Raw genomic sequence first — 20,176 nt, forward strand, 5'->3', positions numbered from 1 at the left:
ATCGCGATAAAACTCTACAATTTAAATATCAATTGCATGTAAATTAGAAATTCGCGAAAAACTTGCGCAAAAATGTAAAAAGTATTATTGGAAATTTATTATTATTAAAAAAAAAAGATTTCTGTATAATTTCTGATAATTATATAATAGGAGAATTCGAAAACTTTAAATGAAATTTTTTCAAGTGACTTTTGAGTCTTTGTATCACAACATAATTAATTTGCTTTCTGACAAGTGTTTATACGGGTGCGAATCTATTGCCATATGTTGATTCACAGCCGCATGAAATTGCTTGCGAAGGGTTTGGTCCCATCCCTATCCCACACACTATGTATACTCGTGATCCGTGACGCGTGCATGGTGATTGCCGCTCACGCGTTTCGTGGGATCGCGCTAATTGGGAGAACAAAAGTCATCGCCTTCCACGATGTACGCCGAGCCATCTAATGATCGTTATTTTATATTTCACTCAGACTTTTCATGTTGAACGTATCATAAAATTTAATCAATCTCTGTATAATTTACGTTCTCGGTATATTTGACTCTCCTTTCTTACGTTTCGCAATGATGCTTCTAAAAGATTTCTTTTCGGTGCCTCGAAAAAAGAATCGCCGTGTGATGTGAGCTTTATTTTTCCACTGCTAAGAATAACTTTCGAAAAGAAATATCGAGAAAGTTGATTTTGACTGATTGCGACAACTCGTAACGTTAATTTGCGCAAATAATTTTTGCTCAAGATTATAAAACTTTTTATTGATAAAATTGATTCGCACATAGAGAAAGTAATTCTAACACTTTTCAATTCTACTATTTCTTCCCGACTTTCTCTTAAGCGTGAATTCGTTGCATGCAAAATCGGAAATTCCCCAAGCTACGTCCTTTGCGCGCCTCTCCGTGCTTCTAATTATAATATAATTTCCGCGTTAATGGCATACCTGCTCATAGCCGCCATCATAATCCGCCGGGGTTGCGAGGCGAAAGAGGAGGATGGAGAAGGATGGATCCGGGCATGCATCCTCCGAGCGTAATGCGGCGCCGAGTTTATAACCGAGTTAGCGAAATCGGCTGCTCCGTTTATTCCACAAGCGGGGAATAACGACGCTAACCGGCGGGAGATGAACGCTGTGGGCGGGTGGGAGGGGTGAGGGGGACGGGCGAGAGGTTCGGGCGTTCTGATTAAATTAGGGGATGATCGCGCAAAATTAGAAACATTAAATTCCATTCCTCGTTTGGTCCCGAGTGTGCGCGATTTTCCACGGCTCTTCGAGATTCGACACGCTGGCTGGCGAAGGAGAAAGTAGGAATTACTAATAAAACCAGATAGAAATTCAGATGCGGTATTAATTGTTTCGCGAAAATATATAATAGTTTTTAATGCTCAATGTTTCGTGGATGTGTAATTCGTAAAATAAAAAGCGTTTAAAGATAAAATTTTTAAATCCAGCAAAATAGATTTATTAAAATATCTAATTAAAATGCGTCGTGCGTCAAAAATATAATTAATATCTTACTTCCGTTTTCTATTCTGTCATTTCTCTCGCTCTTTCTTCCCACTTTCTTTCGAAGCCGAGTGCATGATTTTTAATAGCGACATTTACTTTGATCGCGTCGTAAGTGAAGTATCGTGTAAATAGAGGGAGAGTGTCTCAACTGCATCTGCTCGTCGCGATAAGCAATGCGGGAAGAAATATTTTTTACGAAAGCGTTCAAGGCGACACAACGAAGTGGGATTGTCTTTTTTTCACTTATAAGAGCTGAAAAGGAAAAAACAGCAGGAAGCAGGAAGTTAGGATCCTTAGGAAGCAAAATTGGGCTACCGGTGGTAGCCGGTATTCTCTAAGCGCTCTTCAATCGGCGAACAGACTTTTCAAGTGGCACGCCTAATTTCGTTCTAATTCCGGCACTTGGTTGCTCCTTTTAATTGCCGTTCAAGGGCAAAACCAAAGTGTCGGCTTTTTTTTTTTAACACGATGTAAAGAAAACCTGCCGGAAAAGAGAGAGAGAGAAATCAATGCGCTAATTGATGTGCGTAGCACCGCTAAACGGTTGCTTCTTAGCTTATAATTATATAACAATTACAAAAATCACATTAATGTTTAAAAAAAAAATAACTGCATAATTATTATCATTTAATATGACTACAGAAGTAAGTCTAAGCTGAGAATCTGTCGATGTCGGAGTAGTAAAAAATAAAATAGGATAAAATTGTAATATTGAGATAACAATGACAATAGACATAGACGGTTACTTAAGGAGTTTGCGAGGGTGAATATTTCAATCCGTTATACTCTGGCATGTACAGGGAATACGGGGTAAGAGATCGTTAAAGCGTTAAGGGAAGATCGAGGAGTTCTGGCGGCAAAATTACATTTTTTAATTATAGCCAGAGCAAGTTCATAATTGGTGCTCACTACGCGGGGGATGAAACTTATTAGTCGGCAAGGCTTTACCGCTGCAGGGAATGTAGCATGGCCGCCTTGCGGAAGGATATCGCCACGGTCGTTCACCAGGGACGCAGTCCTTGGCTTAGCATCGCGAATATTTCTACTTTCGTCATTTTATTATTTCGCTGGGTTTACGTGTATTATTTTTTATTCTACTGAATCATTCATCATTCACAAATTTACCTTTGAGTTATATCCCTTTTTTTGTTCTGAAATGATCTTTTGTTAATTTATTCACTTTTTTAACAATTTTTAATTTATCGTTGCTCTCCGATAATCACTTCAATGTTTGAGAATGTAGATGTCGAAATGTTGAACGGTGGAAATGATTATTGAAGATCTTTATGGAAATCTTTTCGATTGATTTGGACGGAAAACATCGCTTTCCGCGCACCAACGTCGGGATTATTCGCGCGAATCTGGAATGATTGATAAGTTTAGCGAAAATTCGCAGGACGAGGGAAAATAGAAGCGTCCCTGACGCTAATCTCGAGTTAGATGGCAACATTTTCTTGTAGACAGCGAATATACAGACGGGTTCGCAGCGGCTCGCCGTTACAATGTTCCGAGTAAACGTGTATATTCCTGAGTGTATGTAGGTATACATATATGTGTGTGGTCCTATAAGCCCTTACGGTTCTACAGCGGCATTCAAGAAAGATCGAAGATTCACGAAAGGTGTGAAATTTTAATGGAAATTATATTTCCGGTATTTCGTCAACAGAAAGAGTTTATTTTTAACAGATTTAATAACAATTTTCTTATTCAAATTATAAAATATTAATCAACTCTTGGTGAAGAACTTTACGGCAATCCTCTTTTTCTGATTTGTCCTGTAAATAAATATATATATAATGCAGATATAGATGTATATATTTACGTATATACTTGTAGTTGCGCGCGCACGGAAACACATGTACATTCCGTACTCTCTCGTGTGACTCTCTTATCTGGTGTAGGAGGATATTGCTAGGGAAGGATCGAGAATTGGAGGGGTGGGCTTCGGCGTAAGGTAGTAGGTGGCAATAAAGTGCTGGGCACCGCGCTGTAACAACCGCTGATCTGACGAGCAGGCGCGCATATGTGTGCGACCCGGCAACACGCTGTGTGTTACATGGCGAACCGGCACTAACGCAGGTATACGTCATGATACATCCTCATCTCGTAATAACGGTGGAGATGAAAGATCGCCACCTGCGGAGACAATTTTCTAAAGTACCCAATAAATTTCCATTTCCGATATAGATATTTTTTGCAAAATGATCAATAAAATAATCGTGTTTATTGAATGTAGGTCGCGTTGTCGATGAGTGTAAACCTGCAAATTTGATTAGGAATATTATATCCAATGTATAGAAATATAAATATAAGTTTTATTTGTAGGACATAAATCTTATCGTTGACATAAATTTTGTGTTTCAGAATTGTGTTTCACTCAAGCTACATTCTTTTTAAGGCAAATTTTTAAAGGCGGCTTGAGTAAAGACAACTTCAGGACATCCGGATACCCGCAGTGTTAAATTTATAGTTTCTCGAAAATTCGGTCTCTCCTTTTATTCTTCGATGCGTCACACCGTCATTATCTCGACTACTTTAAACACCGTTTCTTTGCGCGGAATTATTTATTAGTCGGCTCTCTAATTACCGCAACCCAGAAATGTTTCGCTGAGAAGGATTGCCGAGCCACGGAGAGCAGAGTAAAATGCCAGCGGCTTAATTAATAAGAAAGAATTAATTTCGAGTCCGGGTTGTTGCGCGTTTCAAAAATCGTCGTGACGGTGTGGAAACGCGGAGAGCTACATATATGTATATCGTACATAGCGCGTACATACCCTACGTCGAAACATCCAGCGGCCATCATGGCTCTGGTCTCTCTCGCTTATCGGCACGGAGGGAGAGGAGAGATATCGGGTCGATACTTCGGAGTTGAAGCGAGGAAGTCCGTAAGCGTGGTGCCCTTCGTGTGCTCGCGGCGGACGGGTAAAGAGGGGGAGTCGATTCACCACTCCTTGTTCCGGTCCTCGCCGACGATTGGCCGTGGCAGTGCAGCGCGTCGTGGGCGGTGCGACGCGCCGAAGAATGAAAGAGAGCAGGACTACGGGACCTCTAAGGATATACCTGGACGCGCGGCGATTGCGGAACGGGGAGAAGGGTGGCGAGATTAAGGGCGAGCAGAGACTATAAGCGGACAAATCGGACCTTTTCGGCCCGACTCCATGTCATTCGGCTCGCTATACTTGCGCTTTTGCTTGTGTCCGATAGATTTAGACAAATTGTCTTTCAGCGAGTTAAGCGAGGATATAATCAAAAGAAAATACTTATTGTACTCTAGTTGATGATAAATTATTGTACACGTTATACAACTTTTATTGCCGAACCGGATGCACAAAAAGATTTTAATCTGATTTAAAAAACTGAATAGAAATTGAAAAATTAGAATTATCATAAAAAATAAGAAGATACAAATTTGAAAAACTGATTTTATCTAAAGTGCGATAATTGAACAGCACGAGCCATACAGATTTAATTATTAACATCGTATATGTGAGAAATTTTTGCAATATTATTTTCACAATAGCGATCTTGTTCTAGAAAAGTTATACAGTAGCTTTTTCATTAATATACATTTGGCGCAAAGTCTTCTAATGCAGTAAGTCGGCAAATCGAGCGGCAGAGAGAGGGGTTTGCTTCACCAACCCTCGCTTCATTGCTCGTCGATGATTGGGGATCGCGGAGGAAAGGATTGCGGATATGTGTGATGAAGGCGGTGGAAGGACTGATAAAATAACGTAGTGGGGATACAAGTCGGGATGTGCCATGTTGGATAAGAGAGACAAGAAATTGAAGAACAGAGACCTCGCCTCGCAACCCTCTTGCCCGCTTTTCCGTGAATGCCTCGTAAAACGCTATCATGAAGCATTCATAACATGTAGTGATGTTTTTATCAAGGAAGAGACTCCTTTCAGCCGCTTATTTCTCAGAGACGTGAGAAACATTCGCTCTCGCGAAAAAAATGTTAAAAACATTAAAGATTAGACACGATAAAATATTTACAGCAAAATAAGAAAAATTAATGAAAAGAGATAACCGGTGCAAGAGGGCATAATTCAAAATTAATGAAAGTTTAATTGATATCAGTGCGCGGACGAACTATTACAGTAGCGTGGGAATGTTGTTCCTCTGTGACCGCTTTCTAAAATTGTCACAAAAGAACTTCTTTATTATATTTAAATACTGATATTGTACTGTATGTATGTCTCGTTAAAAGCGAAACTGAAGTAACCGAAGATAATTGTTCAGTAGCTCAGTTTACACCGATTGCTTAGTACGCGTACCAAGTACTAAGTAAATCTGCTTCTTTGATTGGTGTAGATTTTACACTAAATGATATATATACCTATCGGAGAAGCAGATTTAGTGCTTGGTACTAAATAATCGGTGTAAACTAAGCCAGTAACAATAGGTAGTATAATGAGTCACGCTCAGTGCGGATGTAATTTACATATCGGACCAGTTTTCACGCTTCTTCTGCATGGCAGAAGGTTTTTTTCCAAACACTGAAAAAGAAACCAATACTGAAAAGACAGGTACGTGGGCAGAAAAATAACTTTGGAGCTTTCACATCAGTGGCTTTACATCATCAAAATTTATTGCCGTCACAAGTAACTGATTTATTATGACAGCTGTACTCAAAGTTTCTAAACTGAATGCCCATGGAAGAACCAATTTACTTTTTAAGTTGCCGCTTTTAATATCATAATTTATTGCAAGACAAACTTTGCTTATTTTTTTTTTTCTAGAACAATACAGGCGCGCGCGTAGCGCGCGCACTTATTATAATAATTTAATAATTATGAAATCTAAATATTTTAATAAATTTTTTTTTTATTTTAAATAACCGTCAAAATAACCTTCGCTCTCAAACTATCAAACTGTCAGAATAATCGAGATAATCAATCAGCGTCGCGGAAAAGCGTCAACAATACTTTCGATACATTCGAGTATCAATCTTTCATGCCTTTTTTAAGAGTGGATTTGTTTAATTATCATAAATTATTTCAGAATAATAAAAATTATCTTAATGAAATTATTATTACAGAGCGGTAAAATTGCAGTAAAAGTTCCATATTGGCGCATTCTTTGTACGCATATTTCGCAGGCTTTGTACTTGCGGTCGCTTCTCGTGTTAGCAGGTCTAAAACAATGCCCTTACCGAAGCGAAGAGCCTATTCTCAAACCGCGTCCCTTTGCGCTTTTAAATTTCTATTGAGTTGAATCCTGTATCGCGATCCACATTCCCCCTTTCGAAGTTCATGAAATTCGATAATGTCGGTTCACCGACATTGCAACAAGCAGGCACTTTCTGCATAGAAAAACTTTTTAATATAAAAAAAATTGAAAGCTATTATTCAAAATTAATTTTATATGAATATATTTGCGTAGAATATAAGTAAAGATATTTATTACAAAATAGATTCGTGCGAGTCTGGTCAACAATGTGCTCGCACATTGCGAATCACGGGGTCAACGACAAACAAGATTAATCGCGAGAGAAATTGTTTATCCCTGCGAGTAAGTTTCCGGCTGGCGCGTCGCCAACGATGCGGCGGCCGGTTGGGTCTATCGACTTCGTATAAAAGAGAGCGGCGCGCCCCGCGTTGCTTCTGGTCAGCACGTGCTGACATATGGGTTCTCGGGGCTTTGCAGTGTCTACCGAGGTCTTTGTGCGGGGGTGGTAAATGGGATGTCATCGTGTTAAATGGCCCTGATGTCCGGAAGGCACCGCGATTCATTGAAAGCGCGCTGCCGGGCCAATTCTTGCGGCTAATTCCCGCCGTTTATACGTTTAATTGCCCTTGCCGGCCACCTGGACCACCACCGACGGGAGATGCGCGAGATGTTAGCGAGCAATTCGATTCTCGAGTCCGTTTAAACACGTCCTACTATCTCGAGCATGTGCCATCGCAACGACTCTCGCCTTGTCCGCGTTATTGATTTACGAGGGCACCTCTTTTCGTGCCGTTAGATACCTAACGCGTTGGGTGCCTAGACATTAAGAGAAATAATGTTACACGTCATTGGTTACTGCACTCAATTCTAAAGGTTAAAATATAATATCCAATGATTAGAAACTCAGGTACCAAGAGGTCAGAAAAGTTCCGGTACGCACAATTGTCCAGTACACGACACAATGCTGGAAAATTGGGCTTTTGTAGAAAAATTACAGCTATTGCAACATAACTTAAAGTATAAAGGAAGGCTATTTATGTTATATCCTTTTTTCCAAGAAAATTTGCTATTCATACAAACTCATTTTTATTGCGCGTTTAATGAAATAATGACGAGAAAGATAATAAAAATTTTTGTATAAGTATGATATTTTTATTAACTTTATATAAATTATGAGCTCTACAAATACAGAGAATTTCTTTAAATGTTTTTGTACTAATATTTTTTTATTTAATTATTTTTTATAGATTTCGCTCCAGTGAGTTTGATTTCAACCCTCGATCCGATTCGATCTTAAAAGAGATTTGTCATCGACCAATCACTCGGTAATCTGTGAATCGAAGTAATCTACACTAATCGATCACGTAAGTAATAACGTTGAATTGATAATGTGTTTTTTTCGCAATAATGTATGCGATCTTTAATTAGCTTTGAATTTAGTTTAAATATGAATTAAAATTGAAATTTTAAAATACATTGAAAAGAATTGCTGAAAAGCAATTTACTTCGATGTGTCTTTTGTTTAATTTACTCGCTTTGTTACATAGTATTGAAAAAATGTCTCATTAATATCGCGCACAACGCTCGAGTTATTATTTTAAAGATAATACACGGCGCGAACGCAAACGCGCGCGCACGAGAGAAGCTCCCGTCCGGAATTAATATCCCGTCGCGCTAGTAGGAGGAAACGAGATGCGTTCCTCGTCAAAGTGTCGTCGTTATCAACGTCCTGGTCGTCCCTCGCTTGACGGGTCGTAAATCGCGTATCGACGGGACGCGCGCGCAAGCACGAAAAAGGCAGCGCGGAACATGTCAGTGTGAAAAAAAGAAGAGAAATTGATGGAACGCCAGACGTAGATTTGAAGAAACGAGAATAGTAATAGGTCTAAAGAACTAATTGTATGTATGTCTGCTGAGACTGACAATTGCTTGACTTGAGATTTATGTGAAGTGAAATCGTAAGGAGTTTACATCTTTCCCTTTTTTCTCTCTCGACTAATAAGTCCTTCAAGAAAAATAGGGCGTGTACCGTTACAATAGGAAAGTATAATGTGAATGTGAAAATGAGTCATCCAATAACATCTGTAGCCAATGTTGCGGAATAATTTATTTAGGGCATTTAGTCTTAAAACAGCCTGAAGTAATGTGTTTTTTAACTAATAAAAGTAACTGTTCACATTTTGAATACGTAATATTTTGTAAGGAATCTATACAAATGCACGAAGTGATCTGACAATAATTCGTCACGCCGGAATACAATGGAGACAAAAGTTTATTATATTTTTTTCTCAGAACAATATGTAACGGGAAAGAAAAAAAAAGTGAATGCAGATAATAATAAGAAAATAATTATCTGTTACAAATAGGCATCGAGGTCAGGTAATATTGATAACGGTAGGGTCAAGCGCGGAATAAGTAAGCAATTAGCGAAATGAGAAAACGGAAAAAGAGAGGGAAAGAAAAATAGTGGACGCCGACGGACTGCGTCCTGGGTCGCCATCTCCAGGAAAATGAATGCCATAAATAAAGCCGGCCGGCCAATAATTCCGTCGCGATCGAGCGACGAGAGTTTTTCATCGGGTCGCGCACAAAAAAAGAGTGGCGCGCGGCGGCAGGAGGGAAAACGAGGGAAAGCGGAAGCGCGAGGAAGGGCAGGCGGTGGGTGGCGCGTTCGGGCAGTTTGTAATCAAATTTAAAATTCCCAGCGCGGAGGAGGCCGATGAAAGAGTAACCAACGGACCGGCGATCGAAACGGGTCGTCCACGGGTTCGTCACGTGACGAATAAACAGGAGGACGGTATCCGGGCACCGCTCCTCTCCGTGGAGACGCGCGCGCGTTATCTAGCTTTCACTCCCTTCTCACCAACCCCCCCCCCCCCCCTCCCTTCCGTCCTCCCCAGCCGACTTCTCCTCCTCGGCCACTCTTACGCGCTGGATTTCCCTGGGGGGCGGTGGGCGCCGATGGGGGTCGTGTAAAAAGTTCGAGCAGCCGAGGGGCTTAGCATCGCCGAAGCTCCATTAGAGATACACGCGGGGATTGGCAGAGCCCGTATAATTTCAATAAGCTTACAGATTTCGATGCTGTAATCGCGCGAAAATAATATTCACGTTTATTCCTGACAGAGTACTTTTTAGTTCCTGTTGCACAAAAAATTAGACGTAGAAATTATAAAATTTCTACGTCTAATTTTTTTTATAATGTGAATATCCAAATATATACAGAGTGTCTCAAACCAATCATATCTGTTAATTAGATTCCTAAGATCATTTGGAGGAAATCTTGATACCAAAATGTCGAGGCTACAGTAACTTTTAATGCGAAGAGATTAAAGTTGACCAATTAGATTGTCAAAGATTTACACGCTCGAACACGTCGCACATTGATTTTCATATCCTTATGATACAAGAAACCTCGGAAACCTGCTATTAACGAGTGATACGATTAGTCTGAAACACCTTATATATTTTACATTATTTAAATCTATTATCTTAATGATATTACAATAAAACAAAACTGGATTAACTTACCGGCACAATGCGCAACAGCGAAGTAGCTCACAAGTTGATCTATAACATAGAAAAATATATCCAAATTATAAAGAAAAACTCAAATATTATCTCACGGAACATACGTTCGACACTCTGCCGCATCCGTCACAAATAACGACGGAAAGAGTGAGATCAAAAACTGTGGAAAATAATAAGGATAATACTATTGGAGAGGATAACGCATCGATAGAAACGATCTGCTCTGTATGAAATGCCGCCGTGAGAATAATAAGAACGTAATAAACGTATCACAAGAACAAAATCGTGCCGATTCCAATTTGGGAATCTGCGGGGAGTAGATTGTAATAATGTGCGTGCCGATACATAACGCGTGAGAGAGAGAGAGAGAGAGAGAGAGAGAGAGAGAGAGAGAGAGAAAGAAGGAATATAGATGCACGATAAAGGCGACGAAAATAATCCTATCAAGCGCCGCAAATCGGTTTGAACATTACAATATTTATCAAACATTTATCAAAATCGAGTTAAAAGTTTAAACTTTTCATTTAAAGCTGCTATAATTTGAATATACTTTGTACGTTAAAATCAACTTGTGAATTCCGCGTTCTTTGACAATCTACTTGGTCATTTTTGAACACGTCGCATTATTAAAAAATTACTGTAGCTTCGATACTTCAGTATAGAGATTTTCATCTCCAATGGCCTCAGAAATCTGTTAACAGATGATACGGTTGGTCTGAGATATGCTGTATAATTATACAAGATGTTGATAATTCAAAATTAATATGTGGTATATTTATTAAAAAATATATTTTACAAATATATATTTTAACAAATATATATTTTGACATATCTTCAAAGCAAAGAAGTTGAGACTACTTTAAATATTATTTTAAAGCTTGAATAATTAACGCCATTTAACAAAGAAAGTAACTCATATCTACAACTTGAACATTTTTTACTGATTTACGTTAACAAATCTAATTTATCTTCATTTGTCACTGTAAATAGATTGCAATTTTGTCATTTATATAATGTCTAAAGTTATTAGTATTTCAAAACTTAAATATAAAATTATAAAAATAAACAAAACATAAACTAGATTGAATAAATCATACACCATTTAAATTTCTACTTCTATTTTTATTAAATTGTCTTATTTTATACAATAATATTTTTTTTACGATATATATGTGTTGTGAATGTTTTTCTGGAAATCATACACAAAGAGAAAATATTTATTTTAATAATGACCATTTAAGCTGTTCCTTGGCAGATTGTAGTACCTTTAAAAAAAAACAATGTATGTCGTACATGAATCAAAATTATAATTGTAGTTTTATAAAAGTGGCATAAGTAAAAGTATTACCTGTGCTACTGTCTGTTCTCCAAGTGGAATGTCATCCGTTCGTAATGCTACCCTCTGTACCACACTTGTTGCATCCGCGTCCAGAATTATACTGAAAACATAATTTTGTTATGTTGCCAGCAAATCCAGAGAACTTATTAAATGATATTCTATTTACCCTCCATCACAAATTTCATCCATAGCTAGCATCACTATATCCAGGCTGTCTAATACTGCTCTTTTCTCAACGTTCTTCCTGAGAATTTGACTTACAGAATCATACAAGCAGTTCAGCACACTCATTAAAATTAACTGAAATAAACACAGTATATTAATATATGTATGTGTGACATCTATAAGTTTTAAGATATTTAAAAATTATACAAACCTCATTTTCGTGTGAACTACCCATTACGTAGAAAAACAAATCCACATTACTTCTGTAAACACATGTTAAACCATCCAACATGATAATCTCGGCGTTTGCTCTGTGTGTTTTACTGAACAAATTCTTCTCGAAGGTTTTCTGTTCTTTTGGTGTTGGAAATACATTTTTGTCATAATATTTTGCCAGTATCCTGTTGCCATCATTGTCGAGAATGGCCATTCCTTTTACCGTGTACAACGTGGGTTCCTAGATTAATTTCCAATATTCAATTTTTAAAATTGCAATAAATTGCAAAATAAATTTCTATACATACACATATATACATATGGAAGCACATAGTAGAATACAAAAATATGTGAGATTTAGGACTGGAAATTGGCTTGTTGTTAACAAGTCAGACAAAAGTTTTAACTTTCTTTATTTTTTCTACATTCTTTCTTATATTAATAACTCAAAAAATTAAATATAAGAATTGATTATCAGGACTATAAGATTTAGCAGAAATTATACAAAATTTGTTGCATCTAGGTTAGGTTAGGTTATGTTGCACAACTTTTAAACTACAATTCTTATTAGAAATACTTATATCACAATGTTTATCAAAAATATATGCTACACACTCTTATAATTAATTGTAAAAACTTTGATATTTGATTTAAAAACCTACCAAAGGTTGACCATCCATGTTTACATCAAATTTGACTGAACTTCACTGATTTTGACGTGTCCAGCAGTGTCGCCACTGTATCATGATGCCAATCTTCTTAGAAAACCATGTTCCTAGATTGGACGAAAAAGTACACGTACAAAAAATACAAAAAGTAACAAAAATCTAACTCCTTTTAAATCTTTCCATAAAATATTTCTTTATTATATTGTATACAGTGCAAATATATATTGCTAATTTTCATTATACAAGATTATATCACGAGATATAAATAGATAAATTTTCTCTACATATATGTACATCAAATTAATTAATAATTAGTCATGGTCATATCACTTCATCCAATTGTAAAAAAATATGCTAGATATATTTTTCTTCAATTCCTTTCAAGCACTAATCTTTTTTTAAAGACTTGGTGAGCTTACGGAAGAATTCTGGTCCATTCCAGTGACCCCTATAAAACGTGATCATAAAAAATGTATATAAAATTTTACGTATATATTTATGTGTACAATTATGTGTACAATAGGACGGTCTCTAGGAGGGTCCCTACAAAACCGAGTGCACTTGACGCGAGGGGCAGAATAAGCAGCGAGCGGAATAGTTGTGGGGCACATTTCCATCTTGCATCCTTAGCGCAAGACGGACGATGGAGAGAGGAAACATACGACGTGATATTGCGTTAGAGAGTCCAATAGCTGTCTCACTCATTCGACGGTCGAGTGGAGTAGTGCGAATGAGACAGCTATACGGACAGCATGATATCTCTACAGGCGGCTGAGCCACGTACACCGAGCATTCGGTTTTGTATCCCTCCTAGGGACCTATCTAGTGACGGACATTTGTGCTGGTGCGTGTACATTTGTATATCACTGTTTTAAATATAAACATTAGATATTTAAGATATTTAAAATAAGATATTTAAAATATCTCACCTCAACATCAAATGCCAATATATAAATGGGAAGAGGTGTGTCTTCAGCAAATAAGTAAAATAAAATTCTTTGCCTTGATTCACTGGAAAGGTCTCTTTCGGCTGCAAGTTGTAATCGAATTCTGCCAGAATGCATTTACCATAACCGGTAACTAATGGACATGATGCGTAACCATCATAGACCATTGTCACTGGTTTACCAGCCAAATCATCCAAGATATTCTGATACAATACTTTTCCTTGAGCAGCTGCATAAAAATTGCAGTATTTTATAAGCTTTTTCATTATCAATTAGATGAATAAATGATTGCCTTACCTATTGCAGCCATTGTTTTAGAATTCGGAGTGTTTGTGCAATCACCTATGCCAAATATATTTGGATACCTTGTATGTCGCAATGTTTTAGGATCCACAGAGAGAAATCCAGCTTCATTAGTTAATTCCAGATGTTTCTTTAGAACTGCAGGGGGTCCCATTGGAGGTGTCACATGGAGGAGAGAATACTGGAATAATAAAAATGTTAGTGTTTTGAATATACCGATCAATATTTCGAATAATCTTTTTATTTTGAAGGATGAACATACCTCTTGTACAAATGTTTCTCCTGGTGAGTTCAGTTTCTCAAATGTAGCTTGCCTTTTACTCAGATCTATTTTTACCAGATTTGTTTGAAGATTAACTGTAATGTCTCTCTCCTTGCAAACATTCCAGAGCGAATCAGCGTATTTCTTAACTCCAAATATAACAGGCAATGCAGTGTTGTATACCACGCTAATGTTATTTCGTAGATTGTGCTTTAAATGAAAAAAATATTATTCAACTAAAAATTCTTCTTGTGAATTGACAAATAGTGTAATAGAGATATACTTTGCGAAAATAGTCCTCTGCAATATAAGCGATTTTTTGCGGTGCGCCTGGACATTTAACTGGTGAATTTGGAAATGTGAATACTGCAGTTCCTGGTCCTGTCTTTTTAATTTTCCAATAAACTTGAGGAACAGTATCAGGCCCATAAATAGAACAAACTTGCGATTCAGAATCACGCAAGCCTTCAACCAAGCCTGGAATCTATGCCAAAAATATTTTAGCATTGCAATTTTAGTATCATAATATATTGAACATATAAATGCTATCTATGGTCTCACTTTATCCCAATATAATTCCAATCCTATTGCAACAATCATGATGTCATATTGTATAGTATCTCCATTATGTGTTAATACTTTGTTAACATCTGGCTGAAATCCAACAACAGACGTTTTTAACCATTTTGCATTTTTTGGAAGAACATCTTTCATATATCTCCTTGATGATTTGAAAGAACTAATGCCACCTCCAACCAAAGTAAACAAAGGTTGATAATAATGCACCTAGAAATCAAGATAATTTATTCTTAAAAGAAAACCATATGTTGTATATTTATTTGTCTCTTATTTATTAACTTACATCGCTAGGTTCTAGCACAATGAGGTTTTCCTTTGGATCATTGAGTTTCCTTGATAATTTTGCTGCCATGGAGCAGCCAGCAGTACCACCTCCAACCACCAGAATTTTGCAGCTAATAGAATAAATTAAAAATGTATTAAACATAATAAGTAACATACTTCTTCCTTAGTAAAATATTGTACTTACGTATGATGGATTTGTCTGTATCCATGTCTAAATGATATACTTCTTGATAATGAAGCAAGACTTGGAGACAGGAGCAGATGAGACATAGTATATGATAAAAGTTGAATATGACTCTGTACAGAGAATAAACGTGATTCAAATAGCAGAATACATGCAAATCTATTGAAATATTTGCGAAGATACAATTGCAATTTTAATAATTTTATCTCAATGCAATTTCAGCAACTAAACTTTCTCAAGTGAATACTAAATCTATCTAAATGATGATATAATAAATACGTGTAATGCGATAAAAATTATCATTAATTATCATTAAGTTGCCTGATATCTCATCAAGAACATGTTGAACATTTGTACTATATTTACATACGGTCAGTCTTTTGCAAATTTCCGGATTTAGGTTAATCCTTCTGCTTTGGATTCTTGTCAGTTAAATCCGTCGTGCATCTCCATTTCGTGATATTATGCACTTTTCAGTCGCTCAACAAAATTGATGGAAATTTCAGCCTTGTTTGGCCACGTAGCAATCGTTTCAAATTAGATGTCCGGCACATAGTGGACGATGGGCAAAAAAATTGCATTAGGCAAGAGAGAGAGAGAGAGACGTGCCTCTTAGCGCCTCTCGTGCAGAGGATTTACAGTTTTGCACAGATCGGTAATAAAACGTGAATGTCCTTGATAGTTTCTTATGATTAAAATGAACCAAAAACTTGAAAAAAAAGTTTAATTAATAGATTTTTTAATGCTATGTAACAATTTACATTGTTTTTAAGTGATTTTATTTTTGTTATTCTTAATATTTTTCTTCCAAAAATTGAGAATATTTAACAAGCATAAGTATTTTCAATTTTTAGAAGAGAAGTATATACTGATAAATGCAATTAATTATTAGTATCATTTTATGTACATTTGTATTACATATTTATAATTATGATATAAATATACATAAGATAGTTAAAAACTATGTATATAAAACCATTTTAAACCATTTTAAAGCAATTTTTCTAGTATTAATATTTACAACATAAATAATTACACATATAAAGTTTTAATAGAAACAGCATAGGACTATCGTATCACAAATCCGTCACTGCTTCGTTGCACACGCGTTGCACACTGCTTCGTTTGCACACGCGCAAATGCATCTTTCAAACTTTTAAACAATTGATACCTCACAATTAGCTAGAAATAAAATATAAAGAATATAATCAAATATCTATAACAGAAATTTATAACCTATTAAACTTTTCCCTCTCTCTTATTAAAGATACGTTTCTGAACACTGCAGATTCGATTCGATTAATCTAAATTCAGTCGTGCCGTACTTCATGTTAAATTCGCAATCAGCTTCTAATTGCGAACGTGTCTCGTCACAAAACAATTCAAAAATAAAAATGCAAATCAAACAAGCCTATCAATAGCTGGCGCGTAAGTTTTCAAGAAAACATCTTTGCTAATATGTGTAGTATACATACGTATCATAATATTTCCCGCAAATAAAATGAGAGAAGTGTTTCTCTGGGCGTGATCGAAGACACTCGCGAACAATACAAGCGGTAATAATGAATTATATTTTTTTACAGGTTAAGAAAGTTTCTGGCAGTTTGATTTAATGATCTCTTTATTAAAGAACGCCACATAAAATTGGGAAGACGCAGTACAGTTCAGCCTGGTCCTGAATCGAATGACCCATAATTGACTAGATATCATTTATAAGTATAAAAACGGAGGAACAAAGGTAAAAGAATCTCTGACAATTTCCGTTTTAATTCTCTTTTTATTTATGTAGCTCGTTGAAACTACAAATATACGAGATAACTAAACGATTGCGCAATCATGTGTGAAACAACTTTAGCAATAATTACAGGATTATATTTATAATGTAGTTAAATATATATGGGTTTAAAAAGGAATTGCTGTGTTGTATGACGCCTACAAAAAAATGTTCCGCCATGCAAATGCATGCGCATCCTGGAAATTTTAATTTCTGCGCGATATGTATCTTCCCTTTCATCATATAATTGACAAAAAAAAAAAGTAGCATAATTAAACGTCCAAGGCGGGAAAAGGGTAAAGAAAATCTTTGGCAGTCTCAATTATTTGCATCTCTGTTCTCTCTTTATTGAATAAGTGTCTGAACGCCGCCTTAAACTAGGCAAACTCGGTTCGGTTCAGCCGGGTCCTCGATCGTGCCGAACTCCACGTTCACGAATCCGCGTCCAGCTTCAAATTGCAAACGTGTTTTTTTTTTTAACGTGTTCTTCATATCGCAAAACGTAACGCAAAAATAAAAGTACAAAACAAAGCGATAGTTTTGTCGGCAGTTTATGTGGATGAATTTCTGGAGGAAACATATCTCCGCTTGTATTTTTCGGCGTGTGCTACGTGTCATCGTGATATCGCGCGCGCGAGCGACACGAGCGGGAAGTTCCTTCGGGCGCGACCGAGGACACCTCGCGAATCGCAAGATACGAATGCACGGCTTGCGAGCGGTAATAATGAGTTATATTCCTTTTTCCTCTCCGCGTACATACTGCTGTTATTTCTCTAAATCCCTTATAGCTAGAATTATGTACAGTACTGTGGACACCATCCATCGACACTTTCACTAATCGCCCGTTTTCCGGTACGAGCGCAATCGCAATTAAATCAGTGGATTGATTGAACGACAGATACTGTCGATTTCTCAACTATCCGTTTGAACGCGACTTCACCTCTTTAGATATACGAGCTGTTGGATGCAATAATCAAGTTTACATAAAGATATAAATGTCGAACGATATTAATCAATCGAAGTTGTTTAATGTTGACATTAATTTTAAATATAAAAAAAAATACTAATCCTTCTTTATTTGGCCTCCAGAAAAATCAAACAAAAAAGATTTATGTAAATATAATACTAAACATAAAATGTTGCTATTCATACTTCGACGAATAAATAGCTGTGATAAGAAGGATCTAAAATTTTTCACTTAAGATTATCAGAAACCAACTTGTTTATATGTTACGAATTTACGCACGTGTGAAAATATAAATATGTAAAAAAAAAAAATCACTTACTCGAACTGGCATTAACCTATACTATATCTCCGTCCAACAGCTCATACCATCCTCATAATTGTAGTAGTTATATATATCAGCGAAACAAATTAGCGTTAAACACCACGCAGCCGAGAGAATAACGGAAAGTGCTTTTAACGAAAGGAAATTGTTAAAAAAATAGTCGTTAGTTCTGTCGTTCTCTCTTTCTTTTCTTGTTTCTCTTTCAGTCTCTCTCCCCCACTTTGTCCTCCTCATCTTCTTTTCTTCTCTCAGCCACGAGACTCGCTAATCAGTTCAACGCTCACGCTCTTGCGATACAAATTTCGATAATAAATGCCGCTAGATATACACATATGCACGAAAGACGCGACGGTCCGACATCTTTCTCTTACTTTGTTGATGTCGGATACAATACGCACACAAATCTGTTAATTCGCACAGATCTCAACTCAAGTCACGCTCAACTTAAGTCAATCGTTATTAAAAAAATATGATTGAGTTGTATTTTTAACAAAGTATAATCGGCGCGTGTCATCAACTCAAACATCGCACACGTATACGTCGATTTCGTAGGGCGGTTGCGCTTAATTATACATCTTTGAGGAGCAATCAATATACGCGCGATGTTTCACGTGTTACGTGTTTGTTGTGTGTATGTGTGTGTGTGTGTGTGTGTGTGTGTGTGTGTGTGTGTGTGTGTACGTGTCCGTGCGTATATATACGTGTCACTTGTGCGTATTCAACTACACCGTGACACAGTGCCGTCGAAGTAGTTCACTCTCATTTGGTTTCTTTTGGCATACAAAATAATTTTATTTACAGTCTGTCGATAATATCAATATTATTTCATAGTCTTTTATACTAAATTACGATATTGTAATAATCACCTACTACATTATGTCGGCAGAGAACTATTTACACAATAATAAGACAATATAAATAACGGGCGTTATCGAGCAGGTATTTTGAAATATGTATGTACGCGTCTGCTTCACCTTTGCTGAATCGATCGTTTCGTTGTAGAGATATTTGGTCGTGTAATTTATCTCGCGGAGCAAACGGCAACGAAGATAGAGCGTCGAGTGAGATTGACTTTGTTAAAATGAATTATCGGAACTATGGGATTCGAGAATATGTGTCATCCTGAAGACAAGAGTGTATGGCATATTCTCTAATGTGACGGCATCGCTGGCGATACGTGAGAAAAAGAAACGAAGGTGAAAATATCAATTAAAACACAGCCGGAAATAAGGCATTGTTAAATGCACACCTTACTCGGAGTCTCGAAGCGACTCGTAACGTAATAGGATTGCTATCTTACTTTAAAAAAAAAAAAAAATCTAGATCAGCTTATAACGACATAATCCTACTATAATACAATGTAATTTTTCATCCTATCTAATCCCGGAGACGTATCAAATCGCAGATCCGGGTTGTTTGTTAGCGTAATCTACTTAAGAATTTTTTTTTTCCTTTTCATTGGATATAGCTATAAATAAAAATTCCGAAACTAATTGCCAAATCTTCCTCTGCAACGAAGCAACCAGTCGGCGATCAGTTTACTGGCTAAGAAATATTCGGCGAAGTGTGCTTACGTTCTCCTGTGCGAAGAGCGACGAGATAGATACGAGATATCTCTAAAATAATGGCGCGGAGAAAGAAGAATTTAAGAGCGATCTCCGATTTCAATCTTTTTTTTTTCTTTTTCTTTTTTTTTTTCTTTTTTCAATCAATCTCTACTTTTGTAGAAGCTTTGTCGGACCAGCAAAGTCTAGAGCAGCTTCTAACCGAAGTATTGCACCCTCGTGCTCCTCGCAAAGCAAACGTATCAAACGCATTCTACCGACGTAATACTTCGTTACTCGCGCGACTTCACGAAAGAGTCCGGTATTCCTTCACAATTCGGGCAAACAATTTCTTCCTCGTGAAAAATTACAAAATGTGAATCGTTGTCATCGCGCCTATCAATTAAAATATATTACAA

At 36.8% G+C, this 20,176-nt stretch overlaps 2 protein-coding genes and 1 long non-coding RNA gene across 4 annotated transcripts in view; 1 reads left to right on the top strand and 2 right to left on the bottom strand.

The window, feature by feature from the left end:
- LOC136998519 (uncharacterized) overlaps nucleotides 1–20,176 on the top strand; it is a 64,695-nt gene that overhangs the window by 38,573 nt on the left and 5,946 nt on the right. Inside the window, exons 4-5 of one of the 2 annotated variants that reach the window (XR_010889096.1) lie at nucleotides 7,922–8,038; nucleotides 16,734–16,888. This is a non-coding gene — a long non-coding RNA (uncharacterized lncRNA). Of the gene's footprint in view, nucleotides 1–7,921; nucleotides 8,039–16,733; nucleotides 16,889–19,269; nucleotides 19,410–20,176 lie in introns of those variants that run through there. The other variant, XR_010889095.1, reaches the window with a different exon arrangement.
- Nucleotides 11,304–12,737, bottom strand: zetaCOP (COPI coat complex subunit zeta). The gene is made up of 5 exons (XM_012362876.2): nucleotides 12,585–12,737; nucleotides 11,918–12,163; nucleotides 11,708–11,841; nucleotides 11,551–11,641; nucleotides 11,304–11,467 (listed from the first exon to the last, which is right to left on the bottom strand). Exons 1-5 carry the CDS (start codon nucleotides 12,600–12,602, stop codon nucleotides 11,420–11,422), a joined length of 537 nt encoding a protein of 178 aa, XP_012218299.1. The 5' UTR covers nucleotides 12,603–12,737; the 3' UTR covers nucleotides 11,304–11,419.
- On the bottom strand, nucleotides 12,767–15,761 carry Sqor (Sulfide quinone oxidoreductase). The gene is made up of 9 exons (XM_012362870.2): nucleotides 15,521–15,761; nucleotides 15,151–15,263; nucleotides 14,965–15,076; nucleotides 14,664–14,888; nucleotides 14,386–14,586; nucleotides 14,103–14,312; nucleotides 13,835–14,021; nucleotides 13,520–13,766; nucleotides 12,767–13,038 (listed from the first exon to the last, which is right to left on the bottom strand). Exons 2-9 carry the CDS (start codon nucleotides 15,234–15,236, stop codon nucleotides 12,978–12,980), a joined length of 1,329 nt encoding a protein of 442 aa, XP_012218293.1. The 5' UTR covers nucleotides 15,237–15,263; nucleotides 15,521–15,761; the 3' UTR covers nucleotides 12,767–12,977.

The sequence above is a fragment of the Linepithema humile genome, chromosome 3, assembly GCF_040581485.1.
Source record: "Linepithema humile isolate Giens D197 chromosome 3, Lhum_UNIL_v1.0, whole genome shotgun sequence".
In the NCBI taxonomy this organism is placed as follows: Eukaryota; Metazoa; Arthropoda; class Insecta; order Hymenoptera; family Formicidae; genus Linepithema; species Linepithema humile.

Coding starts and splice junctions, on each gene's coding strand:
- zetaCOP (XM_012362876.2), bottom strand. Junction 11,842..11,917: donor GTAGTTCACACGAAAATGAG/GTTTGTATAATT, acceptor TGTTTATTTCAG/TTAATTTTAATGAGTGTGCT. Junction 11,642..11,707: donor GATGAAATTTGTGATGGAGG/GTAAATAGAATA, acceptor TTATGTTTTCAG/TATAATTCTGGACGCGGATG.
- Sqor (XM_012362870.2), bottom strand. CDS start 15,236: ATGTCTCATCTGCTCCTGTCTCCAAGTCTTGCTTCATTATCAAGAAGT. Junction 14,313..14,385: donor CAGAGGACTATTTTCGCAAA/GTATATCTCTAT, acceptor TTTCATTTAAAG/CACAATCTACGAAATAACAT. Junction 13,039..13,519: donor TATTGGCATTTGATGTTGAG/GTGAGATATTTT, acceptor CACGTTTTATAG/GGGTCACTGGAATGGACCAG.